The sequence below is a fragment of the Lissotriton vulgaris genome, chromosome 9 (assembly GCF_964263255.1).
Source record: "Lissotriton vulgaris chromosome 9, aLisVul1.2, whole genome shotgun sequence".
Classification (NCBI taxonomy): Eukaryota; Metazoa; Chordata; class Amphibia; order Caudata; family Salamandridae; genus Lissotriton; species Lissotriton vulgaris.
The window spans coordinates 548,818,971-548,831,040 of NC_141697.1; the positions used below are offsets into that span (position 1 = coordinate 548,818,971).

At 43.0% G+C, this 12,070-nt stretch overlaps 1 protein-coding gene across 2 annotated transcripts in view; it reads left to right on the top strand.

Annotated features, from left to right (window-relative positions):
• Positions 1–12,070, top strand: part of LOC147691763 (phospholipase A and acyltransferase 2-like) — a 248,427-nt gene that overhangs the window by 46,070 nt on the left and 190,287 nt on the right. For both annotated transcript variants that reach the window (XM_086938059.1, XM_086938058.1), the window contains exon 2: positions 6,512–6,617. In XM_086938059.1, the coding sequence (XP_086794185.1) occupies positions 6,603–6,617 (15 nt within the window). In that variant the 5' untranslated portion in view covers positions 6,512–6,602. The remainder of the gene's footprint in view (positions 1–6,511; positions 6,618–12,070) is intronic.

Sequence of the window (12,070 nt, forward strand, 5' to 3'; positions counted from 1 at the left end):
AGGGCAGATGTTCTGTAGTGCACTGGCTGATGGCCCTTTGGCAGATGGGTCTTTAGTCAACGGTTTCTGCAAGCAGAATAAAAGTTAGCTCTACCATTGGAAAATTGGTGCTTCCTCCGACCCCAAGTAGAGCAGGGAATCACATTCTTGGTGATTGGGATAGCCTCCTTTTTTTGGAAGATGTCCTGCAATTCTAAATGAGGCGCTGTGTGGACCTATTCACAAATGTGTGAATTTTCAGATTACTCTGGCGTTATAGGGGACCGATTTATCAAGGTATGGCTGACCTCCTCATTATACACTTCCGTTTTACTGTCCAAGTAACAGTGTTCCTGTCTACCACATGGAACATTACTGTGTCTTAGTTGGGGCCACGATTTGTATGGATGTTTGCTTTACAATAATCAGGAATCTTTTATTATTAACGTGTTGGATAGATTAGTGGATTCGCCAATTATTCCAAGATCCTTTTGATTATTTTGCTTTTTTCACTTGGACACCACCCACAAGAAGGACTCGTTGTGACGTGGAACCCTGATTCGTTTGTCCAGATTGCCTTGAAAAAGTCTGCATACTGATATTGTGCATACGAAACACTTGTTGGCTTCAATATCAGCTGGGAGTTTGCCGTACACAAATAAAGGAGATCTTTTTTTTCATCTGTTGTGGAAAGTCCTTGAAAACCTTTGTGTGATTTTGACACGGTTTATTCGCCTTTGGGCTCTAAGATTTGACACATAATGTCTTGATGTATTCCTACATGAAAAATATGTTTTAATGGAATTCATTGTGACTAACTAAGGGTGTGCTATAACTGTATTCTTTAATTGTTTATGTGCATGTTCTTGTGACTTGCCAACAGCACCATTTGGTAGTTGGTGCTCCTAGTTATTTTAGCACCCCAACTTTCTTACATTGTAGTACAAATATTCACGCTAATATCATTCAACAATTATACTTGCTTTTGCATCTTGAGGTGCGGTTTGTCCCTTTTGGGACTGCTACTACCAATTGTATATATTTTCATCATCATATATTAGTAGACTATTTGTCTTAGTATGACATCTGCCCTTACCTATTTTTTCACAAGTACTTTGCACTAGACGTCTTTCCACAATCCTGAACCTTGAAAAATAAGTATTTATTTTGTTTCATATTGCAAATTTGCCTCCCTTTGGAGTCCTGATAGTGCTTTGGAATATTGCAAACAAACAGAATTTAAACAACAACATAACATAGCTTTAGGCACTATATTTAGTGCACAATTTGAGTAGGATCCTGCCTGACATGGAGAAGCTGCAGTGGTCTGCATTTATTGCTCATACATTACAGTCCTGTCTGGTTACAAGGCTTACATTTGATACTAGAGAGTCATTTTCAATTCGATATAGTAGTTAGCCTGTGATGGCATGTTGTGGTCTAGTAATGTATGTCGGAACCACAAATTCCCGAACCATTCATGCCTTAACAACGTGGTCTGAAGAACGACCACGTCTTAACCACGCATGCCTTTACCACTCATGCCCTACAACAAATGTATTTGTAATGGCATAATTGGTAAAATCATATGCATGGTTAAGATTATGCCCTAGCCCCTGCCCAGAGACCTAAAACCCAGTCACCTGCCCGAGTTATACCCTGACCCTAGCCCTACAAATGGCCCAACCCCTCCCCTAACTCCTAAAAGCGGACCCCAGACCTAAAACCAAACCCCACCCCAGTCCCCGTGCCCTGAGCCCAAAAATCTACTCAGAACCCCCTTCCCTGAGTCCTAAATCCTTAACCCCAGACCTAATAAATACCCCAGCCACCCACCCTGAGTGCTAAAACCATCACCCCAGCCATGAGAAATGGCTCAGACCCCCTGCCCTAAACCCTAAAACCTTGACACTATACTTAAAAAAAAAAACAGACCCCGCCCTGTGCCCTAAACTTCCCTGACCCACTGTGAGCCCAGAAAACTACTGACTCCCCCCCCCAGCCCTCAAAACTACCCCATGTCCAGCCCACAAAATTGCCCAGACCCACCGCCAGCCCACAAAACTACCCCAACCCACCCCTAAGCTCACAAAACTACTCCCGACACCCCCAGCCACCCACCCTGAAAACAAAGCCCACAAAACTCCCTAATCCCCAGCCCCCACCCTAAAAACAAAGCGCACTCACCAGCTACCTTCTGAGTCCTGCCCAGATCTTCTACTCACCAGCTTACTCCCGACCCACAGACTAGAGTCCCAAGTACCACGGACGTCTAAACTACGCATATGCGTAGTAAAGGCATATGTGTGGTTTAGACATGCGTGGGTACGCACTGCATTGTTCAACCACATGTTGCTCTGACTGCGTGGTTTAGCCTGTTTCCCCTTGTCTAGATCATTCCAGAGTTGTGGTCCTTTAAATGGATAAAATTGACCTTAGTGATTTTTATGAAGTTTAGAGGATCATCTATGACTGGCTAGATCAGAGGTTTCTGTCAGGGTGTATAGAGCTAAGTTACTATTGATAGGCATTGTAATTGCAGGGGGTAGAGGGCCTAGTCTGGTCCACAAGCCTTTGAAGTTGATTCTTTTCAAGGATATCCCTCCCTTACATCTTCAATGAAATATTACAGAAACAGCTTTGTCAGCAAAATAAAAATAATAATATTAATTTGCAGAGTGAAGTAAGTAAACATGCTTACATGCCAAGGGTTTTTGTGGGCAATGGTAAAAATCTCCATGCAGCTCCCTTATCTAACAAGCACCTGTTTTAAAGTTTTTAAAAATGTTACCCAATGAAAAGAGAAGCCATAAAGCGCGCTGCCCACTTGCGAGGGCCTTAAGGTGCTGGTGGGGGCGGGGTGGGGGGGGGGGAGCGAGCAATTCTGTAGGTCATTCGAAGAGCCAGGTCTTGAGGTCCTTTCTGAATTGGGGCAGTGTTGGGCTTCGTCTGATGTGGTGTGGGAGTTCGTTCCAGGTCTTGGCCACGAGGTAGGAGAAGGATCTGCCACCCGCTCTGGCCCTGTGGATGCGGGGGACTGTGGTTAGGGTTAGGTAGGCAGAGTGGAGGTTTCTCTTGGGGGCGTGTAAGAAGATTAGTTTGTTGAGGTATTTTGGTCCGATATTATGGAGGTCTTTGTTGGCGTGTGTGACCAGTTTGAAGGTTATTCTTTTTATGACAGAGAGCCAGTGGAGGTCGCAGAGGTGATGTGGTCATGTCGTGGTATGTCGAGGATAGGTCTGGCTGCGACGTTCTGGACGGTCTGAAGTTTGCGGAGGAGTTTGTTGTTGATTCCGGCATACAGAGTGTTTCAGTAGTCCAGTCTGCAGGTGATGAGGGCGTGGGTGACGGTTTTCCTGGCGTCGGGGGGATTCATTTGAAGGTCTCACGAAGTATGCAGAGGGTGATGAAGCAAGTGGAGGACACAGCGTTGATCTGGCGGTTCATGGTGATTGAAGAGTTGAGTATGATGCCGAAGTTGCGAGCATGGTCTGTTGGGGTGGGTGGATTTCCGAGGTCAGGGGGCCACCAGGTGTTGTCTCATGCGGAGGGGCTGGAGCCAAGGATGAGGGCTTCTGCTTTCTCCGAGTTGAGCTTCATGCAGCTGCTGCTCATCCAGGTTGTGACGTCTTTAATCCCTTCTTGGTAACTGCACCTGGTGATGTTGGGTTCCTTGGTGAGGGAGAGGATGAGCTGGGTGTCGTTGGCATATGAGACTATGTTGAGTCTGTGTTTTCTGATGATGGTTGCGAGGGGGGCCATGTAGACACTGAAGAGTGTGGGGCTGCGGGAGGATTCTTGGGGTACTCCGCTTCTGATCTCTGTAGGTCCGTAGAGGAAGGGCGGGAGTCTTATTCTTTGTGTTCTGCCTGAAAGGAAAGATCAAATCCAGTCTAAGGCTGTTCCCTGGATGCCGGCGTTGTTGAGTCTGGCGGCTAGTGTGCGGTCGGAGATGGTGTCGAAGGCTGCTGAAAGGTCCAGGAGGATAAGAACTGCTGTGTGGCCCTGGTGGAGGAGGGCGTGGATATCATCAGTGGCGGCTATGAGGGCGGTCTCAGTGCTATGGTTGCTGTGGAATCCAGATTGAGAGGTGTCTAGGATGTTGTTGGTTTTTGTGAAGTGTGCTAGAATTTGGCATTGCAGCGTACACAATTTAATTTGTTTTATTTATTTACTTACCTAACTTCGTTCGGGTGTTTGCCCGAGTTTACTACCCCCCACCCGGCACACTTCCCCGCCTTGCCCACCGCCCCGCAGCACTCCCTCAATGAGCCGCCACTGAAACCTACCTGGGATACAAGAAGGCGCTAAGGGCAGTGCCTTAACGGCGGAGTTGCATGAGGGGAGAGTAGTTACTCTGACCAGGAGGTCAGAGGTCTTGCTCTCCTTTGTGTGTAGCGGCTGATATTAAGTAGGAGTCAGGGGAGGGTGAGCAGCTGGGAGGCGGGAGGCGGAAGCTAGAACTCGCTGGGATGGAGGGGCCACAGGGGCAGCAGTGGCAGGAAAAAAAGGCAACGAGAGAAAAGGGCAGAAGAGAAATGCAAAACAGAAAAGGCTGACAACCACTGAGTGGACTAGCAGAAGAGCAGGCTCTTCCACTAGACCACCAGGGATGAGGTGCAGGCTGGAGCCTGTGGGTGGAGGCGGGCCTGGAACATACCTGGGACACAAGAAGGCTCTAAGGGCAGTGCCTTAATGGTGGAGGTGCGCGAGGGGAGAGCAGTTACTCTGACCAGGAGGTCAGAGTTTCAGCTGCAGTATCTTCCCCACTTCTGATGGCCCTGCCCACACACTTTACACAATTCTGGTGTTCTGATGAGCCGAAAGATGTGCTCTGCACAGTTTGTGATCAGTTGCAACAATCAACTTGACAATAATGCCTTATTCTGGAAGCAGATTATAAAATGAGATTTGTCTCTAAAGCTTGGATTAAAGGTGACTGCAACCCAATGTTCATCAAGTTAGTACAATCTAACGTTTCTCTCTCTCTCAATGAACACACCTTAATGTAGAGTTTAAGGACCGATGACTGTTTACAACCTCTCTCCAATGTTAAGACAGAATAGCTAACCTGCCCTTGCTTGCTGCCTTTGCTTATCTGTTTCCTCTTCCAAATAAGTCTAAATACATACATAAAGGCATCCTGGAGCTCTGGTCCTGATTCTCCCCTTATCACCAAAGGTATCCTTCTAAGTTACATCCCCTCCAGGGCCTTATGATAGACACAAGTATTTATTTCATGATTTTATTTTATTATGTTATTAGCATTTGTATAGCGGAGAGTACACCGTTAGTATGGCCTCCTGATTTAGTTGATTGTCTTGGAGTGCCTTAGCATATAATTTTGAGTTTTCCTTTGCAGAACGGAGTTAAACCCATCCTTTAATATGTTCTAGGTATATGTTCAGGTCCATCTGTGTTTGGGTGACAATGTCAATTCCTTCGCAATACAGAGTTAGAGCCATCCTTTAATATGTTTTAGGTATATGTTCTGGTCCATCTACGGTTGGGGGACAATGTCATTTTCACTGAGAAGTAAGTGTCAGAATTTGGTGTTAAGATGTTTGCCAAAGTGCTTACACAAAGTTTAGGAGACGCTTCACCTTCTACACTCCTCGTAGACATCTGCGTTCCGCTGGGCAGCGTTTGGCAGTGGTCGCCCGCTTCCGCCTTGTTCTTATGGGGGGCAGCTCCCTATCTTTTAAGGCAGCAGAAGCCTGGAATTCTCTCCCCTTCGAACTGCGCAATATCCAAGATACCAGGCTCTTCAAGAAGCAACTTAAGACCTTGCTCTTTAACTAAGCCTGTTATGCTAAGCCTTCTCTGCTCTTGATGTTGGCACTTCGCGCCGGGACACTCTTGAATATCCGTGCTTGCTATGAATACATTATACATTATAACATAGGTAGACTATTTGCCCTTTATAGGGAATTTAGAAATAGTTGAAGTTTTGTGTTCTGGCTCTTTGGCAACTTTGACCTATGAGGTGTATGTGAGGTGTTCTGTCTGTCGCACTGTGTTGAATGCTTGAGGGTGATGAACAAGGCTCTACCCTAAAATACATTGGTTCTATTGTTTACTTTCTTGCCCTCCATTCCGATGCCCTAATTGACCACTACATTGTTGGGCAACCGTGAACTCCAGCTTTACCATGCTATTCCCATATATGTAACAAATGTATTTTCCTACAACTGTATCCTACCTACCCTATAATGTGAAGCACTCTGATACCCCCTAGGGTCATGATCGCGCTATACAAAACTTTATAAATGAAATAACATTAAAATAAATAAATTCATATTTGCGCATGGTGTATCTTGGTGGCAAGCGCAGCTGTAAGAAATGTGGACAACAGTGTGGACAAATGTGGACTGACTCTCTGCCAGCTTTCCTTCCATTTGAAGTCTGATTCCAAAACGGTGATGTTGCCTCAGCAAGTAGCTGTAGTCCTGAGCTCCAATAACCCATGATGTGATTGGAAAGGACACAGCACTTACAGAGCATAATCTGATTTTGCAATTATATTTTTTAGATCATTCATGAGCAAATTGAAGGGACAGGAATAGGAATTCTTACATCTGAAGAACTACAGAATACATCAAACCCTAGAAACATCCTGGAAAATGCCTCCATTTAAAGTAAGTGTACTTTGGAAATGTTCAAAGAAGTGTGGTGGATGTGACCTAGATAACTACACTCTTTTTGGTCAAATCATTTGATTTTGAGACATAGGTTTACAATATGGAGTTCCTCTGAAAGCATTATTTAGCAGTCAACATTGAAGAAGTGTTTTGGGGACTTAAAACACTTGATTTTGAGGATGGTGGCAGTAGAGAATACGCAAATTCTGCAAATTCCTCAATCTGAGCTCTGTGAAATTGCATTTATTAAACCTAATAGGTGCAACCTTTCTTTCTTTCTTTCTTTTATTTTGGTCATAAACCGTAAAAGCAAAATCCTTGATAATACAATACCAATAAATTACTTCATCCCTGTCTAAAAACATTACTCAAAAGAAGTATAAAAACAGTATAGCCATAATAAACACTGGTCTAATCTATAAAATCATACAGCGTCAGTCTAAAGATACAGTTGGATAATCTTTGCTGATGCGTTAGGTTTTAGTGTGGGGTTGGACGATCCTAAAACTTTGCATCAAATTGGCCAGATGCTGCCTAAACATTTAGCGATTGAAAAAACTATAACTGGGGATGTATCAGCTTTACAGATTCTCACTGCTACCCTGTAGTGGTGGTCGCCAAAAAAAGACGTACGGGAATTATCCAGTGCCGTCTCTGCTTAGAGTATTTTGAACAGAAGAACAATATATGTTCTGTTGTTTCCTTGGCTTCTCCACATGCAGGTCAGGAATTGGTACACCCATGATTGGCTTTCCATTTTCAAGTAACAGTTGCTAAAGGTAAGATGCCCAACCTAAATCTGATATAAAGGAATTTTGTGAATGTGGGCCAATTTCGTTCATGTATTTCTCCACTCCAGCTGAGGTTGGTTGGTGCTATTGAGAGGTAATAGATGTTTATTTTTTACTTAACTCAATGGTAGCATTATTTAGTTTGTTGTAAGTGGTGGTCATCAGCTCAGCCATCTAATCTACGGTGACGGGTCCACTACCATCTGCGGCAGATTTAACTCCATGAAAGACTGTCATGCACGGAGTGAAAGACCTTCTAAAAGAGGTCATTCTAGTCACCCTACAATGCTGGAATATGCACCACAGCATGCCATGAAGATTACTATGTGGGGACTGAAAGGTAGTCCCATCTTTAAGAAAGCCTTCCAGCGCCCACATTTGCAGACAGAATTTCCCTCAGCATTAATGAACTTTGGAGAATTTGTCAGCCACAATGTGTCTGTTATAGCGTTGTTATTCTCATGACAGATACAATGATTCTGATTTTTGAAAAATTGCTACTGCCTCAGCGGATAGCCCAAAATGTGATGGATTTTCATCCGCCACGTTGGTGGAGGTGTGAAGTCCGACAACATCACGGCAGACAGAAACTACACTAATCAAAGTCATCAGTCTGTAAGTTAAGCAGAGTCTGTAAGAGTAGACTTCTTCTTTTCATCTCATAGTTCTGCTTTTTGTAGTTATCCATTCATTTAGGCCCATATGTATGAAATTCCGATTTCCAAATGGCGAAACCGTAGAAATCACTATTTGGGAATCGCAAAACGGAATGTATGTAAGCTGCAATTTTCTAATACCGACTTCTATGGATTCATGTTCGCTATTAGGAAATCGCTAAATTGCAATTTCCTAAAAAGAAATCGCACAAGTAACTCATATGGGCCATTGCATTTCCAAACATTTCAGTGGCTTTATTAGCTGAGGAATGTACTATTATAGTCTTTTCTACTAACCTAATGCCCGTCTCTTTCAGTACTTTATCCTCACTGTGAGAGGGCTATAATAACATGTGTTAGCAATACCACAACATTCGGCTTTTCGTATTTGTCCAGTATTAAGAGGCATGTAATGTATGGGCACACACAAACACACAACAAGCATAAACATGAGGTCACCGCCTGCCATCCATTTTAAATACGTGTCGTCATACCCCATATCAACAAACATCAATACACACAGATCACTAGTCATACCTAACCTGTGTGGTGTAGTAGGCGGTAGTGTGACGTGCATCAGGGAGGCACAGGATGATGTGGAGAAGAGGAGCACAGGGTGATGTGCACAGGGATGTACACAGCAGGGGAGCTCTGGTTTACACCCCTCACAAGAGCACTAGCTGTTATACAGTTTAGGGGCACAGAGCCATATGCATCATTCAAGCATATGGAATGCACAATAAGGGGTACTTTGTGATGTACAACAGGTGCAGTGTGATGTCAGAGAGATCTTTTGTTGCCCAAGTCAGATGTGAGACGCTCATTTAGTCATCCTTTTTAGCTTTGCATCCAGGGATTTGTAATGTTTTCCCATTATAAATGCAGGCTTCAATTGCCAAAATTGAAAGACAAATATATCGGAATCAGGTAAGCTACTTACTGACATTTTGGAAGGCAATTTGGAAGATCTACTGTTTGCCTTTTCCCTTTACCTATGTATCTCTTCCCTACTGCTCAGCCAGAATGAGTGTTTGTGTGCTTGGAGATGTCTGGAATGTTGGATGTTTGGTGATGTCGTGGAATGCATGGGTGCCTGGTGAGGTTGGGAGTGTCAGTTGGAGTGTGCAGGCTGAGCCGCAGGGAGGCTGCTCCTGGTGGGGCATCACCTGGACTTTACATCTTCCAGTAACTTATCTGAAGCTGTCATCTTAGCAATAAATCTACAATATACTTATATACCATCAGGTTACAGAAGATCTTTTATTTACAACAGAAGACAAAGACATTTTTTAGCCTTTCCTGTTCAGTGCGCAGGATGCTGTTGCAGGAAGGTGCCATACTTGAAATAGGCTTTTTTGTTCAGCGTCTCAGGTACTCAGATGAGCGCACATGCGAATATAGGAATATTTAGAAAATAACATACATATACATTTTATGATGAAAATTTGACTTGTTTTGGCATTGATGCCTTGAAGTGTCCTGTGTTTTTTCTGTGCCTATATTCTGTATAAAAAGTGTATCATTTTTTTAGTTTGACCTGGTTACCACCAGTTCAGAATTCATGGTAATAGCATTTCCTAAATGCCCATTTCATTTTAGGAAATGCTATGCACATGGAGGTAGGAAATCCTTATTTGCGATTTACTAATTTGCGATTCCCAAAATGCGATTTCTACTGAGTAGGAATCGCATTTTGTGACAAACATATGCTTTTCATACATACCAAAAGTCAATTTAGCATTTCTTACCTGCCTGCTATAGCGATTCGGACCATTAAGAAATTTTAAATTTGTTCATACATATGGGCCTATGTCATACTGGGAGGCAGTGTCCAGGCATGATATCGAGTTTTGATATAACAACGACTGAAAATGAGGTTAAATAGAGAGGAGAAGGAAAGTAAAGGACATACGAAAGAGCGTGAACTGAATAGTGCATCTGTTCCTCTTTTACTTTGGTCAGTTCAACACATCCCAATTGTTATGATTGTTATTAATAAGCTTTAATTGCAGTATCTCACTCAGTCATCAGAAGCCGTACAATTGGACGAGAACTTCAGCTATGCACCTAGTCACATTTTGCAGTTAGTGACTTTGATTGGCAGCAGGATTAGAAAGGAATAAATAACATTATTTCATTTAAAGTGTAGTATGAGAGGAACTGGTCCAGCAAGAGGCGCAGGGTTGCTGTTGTGTTGTTGCTTGACAACTAGGTTGCATGTGAATGTAGTTGCAACCTGGTTGACAGAATGTTTATAGCCAATTAGACATTCTCATTCTATGTTTGCCGCTGTGGCAGATGGTTGCGAGGTGGATGAGAAGCTGGTTGCATCCACCAGTGCTCTTTAGGAATAAAGCTTACTTCTTCTATAAATTGTATCGTCTCTTCACTGGCGACGAGGGACCATCCTGAAGAGCTGTGAACCTACGTGTGCAGGAGATATTTTATACCTTTTTCCCATAAAATTGGATCGGCTAATTCAGAGCTTTGTTACTATTGACTTCGTGGGAGCAATTCTGCTGGACGTTGGGTGTGTGAATTCCGGTTCTGGCAAGTCCCTGCTTCAAATCGTTAAGGTTTGTGGTGTTTTTACAATTTTCCGGAGCCACAAATGTGCTGCGCTTAAACCGCATCTTTCAGACCAAGAGAACTTTCTAAATGCACCACTTACCTGATCTTCATCGCTGGATCCTGCGCAGCGTGTAGTGCGTATGACGTCTTCCGCTCGACTAATCCCTTCGTCAGCGGAGTAGCGTCATCGCACAGATCACGCTGCGTGTAACGTGAATCGGCCATTTTTAATTCCTACGATGCTGGTAGTCGTTACCTAGCTACCAGTTACGGAGAAGTCATTACCTTACCGACTTTGTCGGAAGTTGGTTTTCAAGGAATTTTTCATCTGTGCTTCACCGGATAACTTAGGTACTTTATTCCTTCACATAAGGAATTGAACTTTTATTGCTTATGTATCATTAAGCAACTGCACAATATGTTATCCATGATTTGTTGAACTGCACCATATTTCAAGAAACTACGCAATATATTATTCACAATTTGTTGAACTGCACTATATTTCAAGTTCCTGGCTTGGAATTGAAACCATATTTTTGCTATCTATATATATTTTTTTTTTCTTTGTTTGGATTAAGGACTGTAGTCTTTTTACTATTTTGCGAATTGTCTTGTACCATTAAGATGACTTCTGGGGGTACAAATGCTGTTTCAATCAACACTCCAAATTTCAATATTTCGGCTCCTCAACCCTTTTGGTCTTCTGGTGCGGAACCTCCTCTCAAGTGGTCCGAATGGAAAGCCTACTTTGTGAACTATATCGAAGCAGTTGATGAAGCAAAAAAAATGGCCTCTGAGCAAAAGAGAAGATTGCTTTTACATGCGCTTGATCCTATGGGTCTCAAAGCATTCCATCAAGTAACTAATACTATAACCTCTGGGGATTTTAATGTCTTTGAAGTTGCCTTATTACAGTTAGACAACTATTTAATGCCCAAAGTATGTATTGGAGTCACCAGGTTTACTTTTTTTCAAAGGAAACAAACTAAATCTGAAACCATTGACAATCATGTTTCTGAATTGAAGAGATTGGCCCTCGATTGTAACTTTGGGGTTTTACATGATGATCTGATCAGGGATCAGGTCTTTATGCACACCTCAAATCCTGTAATTCAAGATAGGTTATGGGTCAATGGTGATGCTCCATTGAATGATATACTTGCCATTGTAAGAAAGGCGGAAATTTCAGGTCGCTGTGCCACAGCTTTAAAGAAAGATCGCAAAGAAACAGCGTTAGTTGGTTGAATTAATGCACCCAATGACCATAGTAAAGGTTCCTTCAGATTCAAAAACAAGGCTCCTGTTACTAAGGAACGTGCTAGGTGCTATAGATGTGGAAATTTGGATCATCTGGCCCATAGTAAGAGTTGTCCTGCTATTAGGCAGAAATGATCAAATTGTGGTTTAGTTGGTCATTTTTCAAAAGTATGTA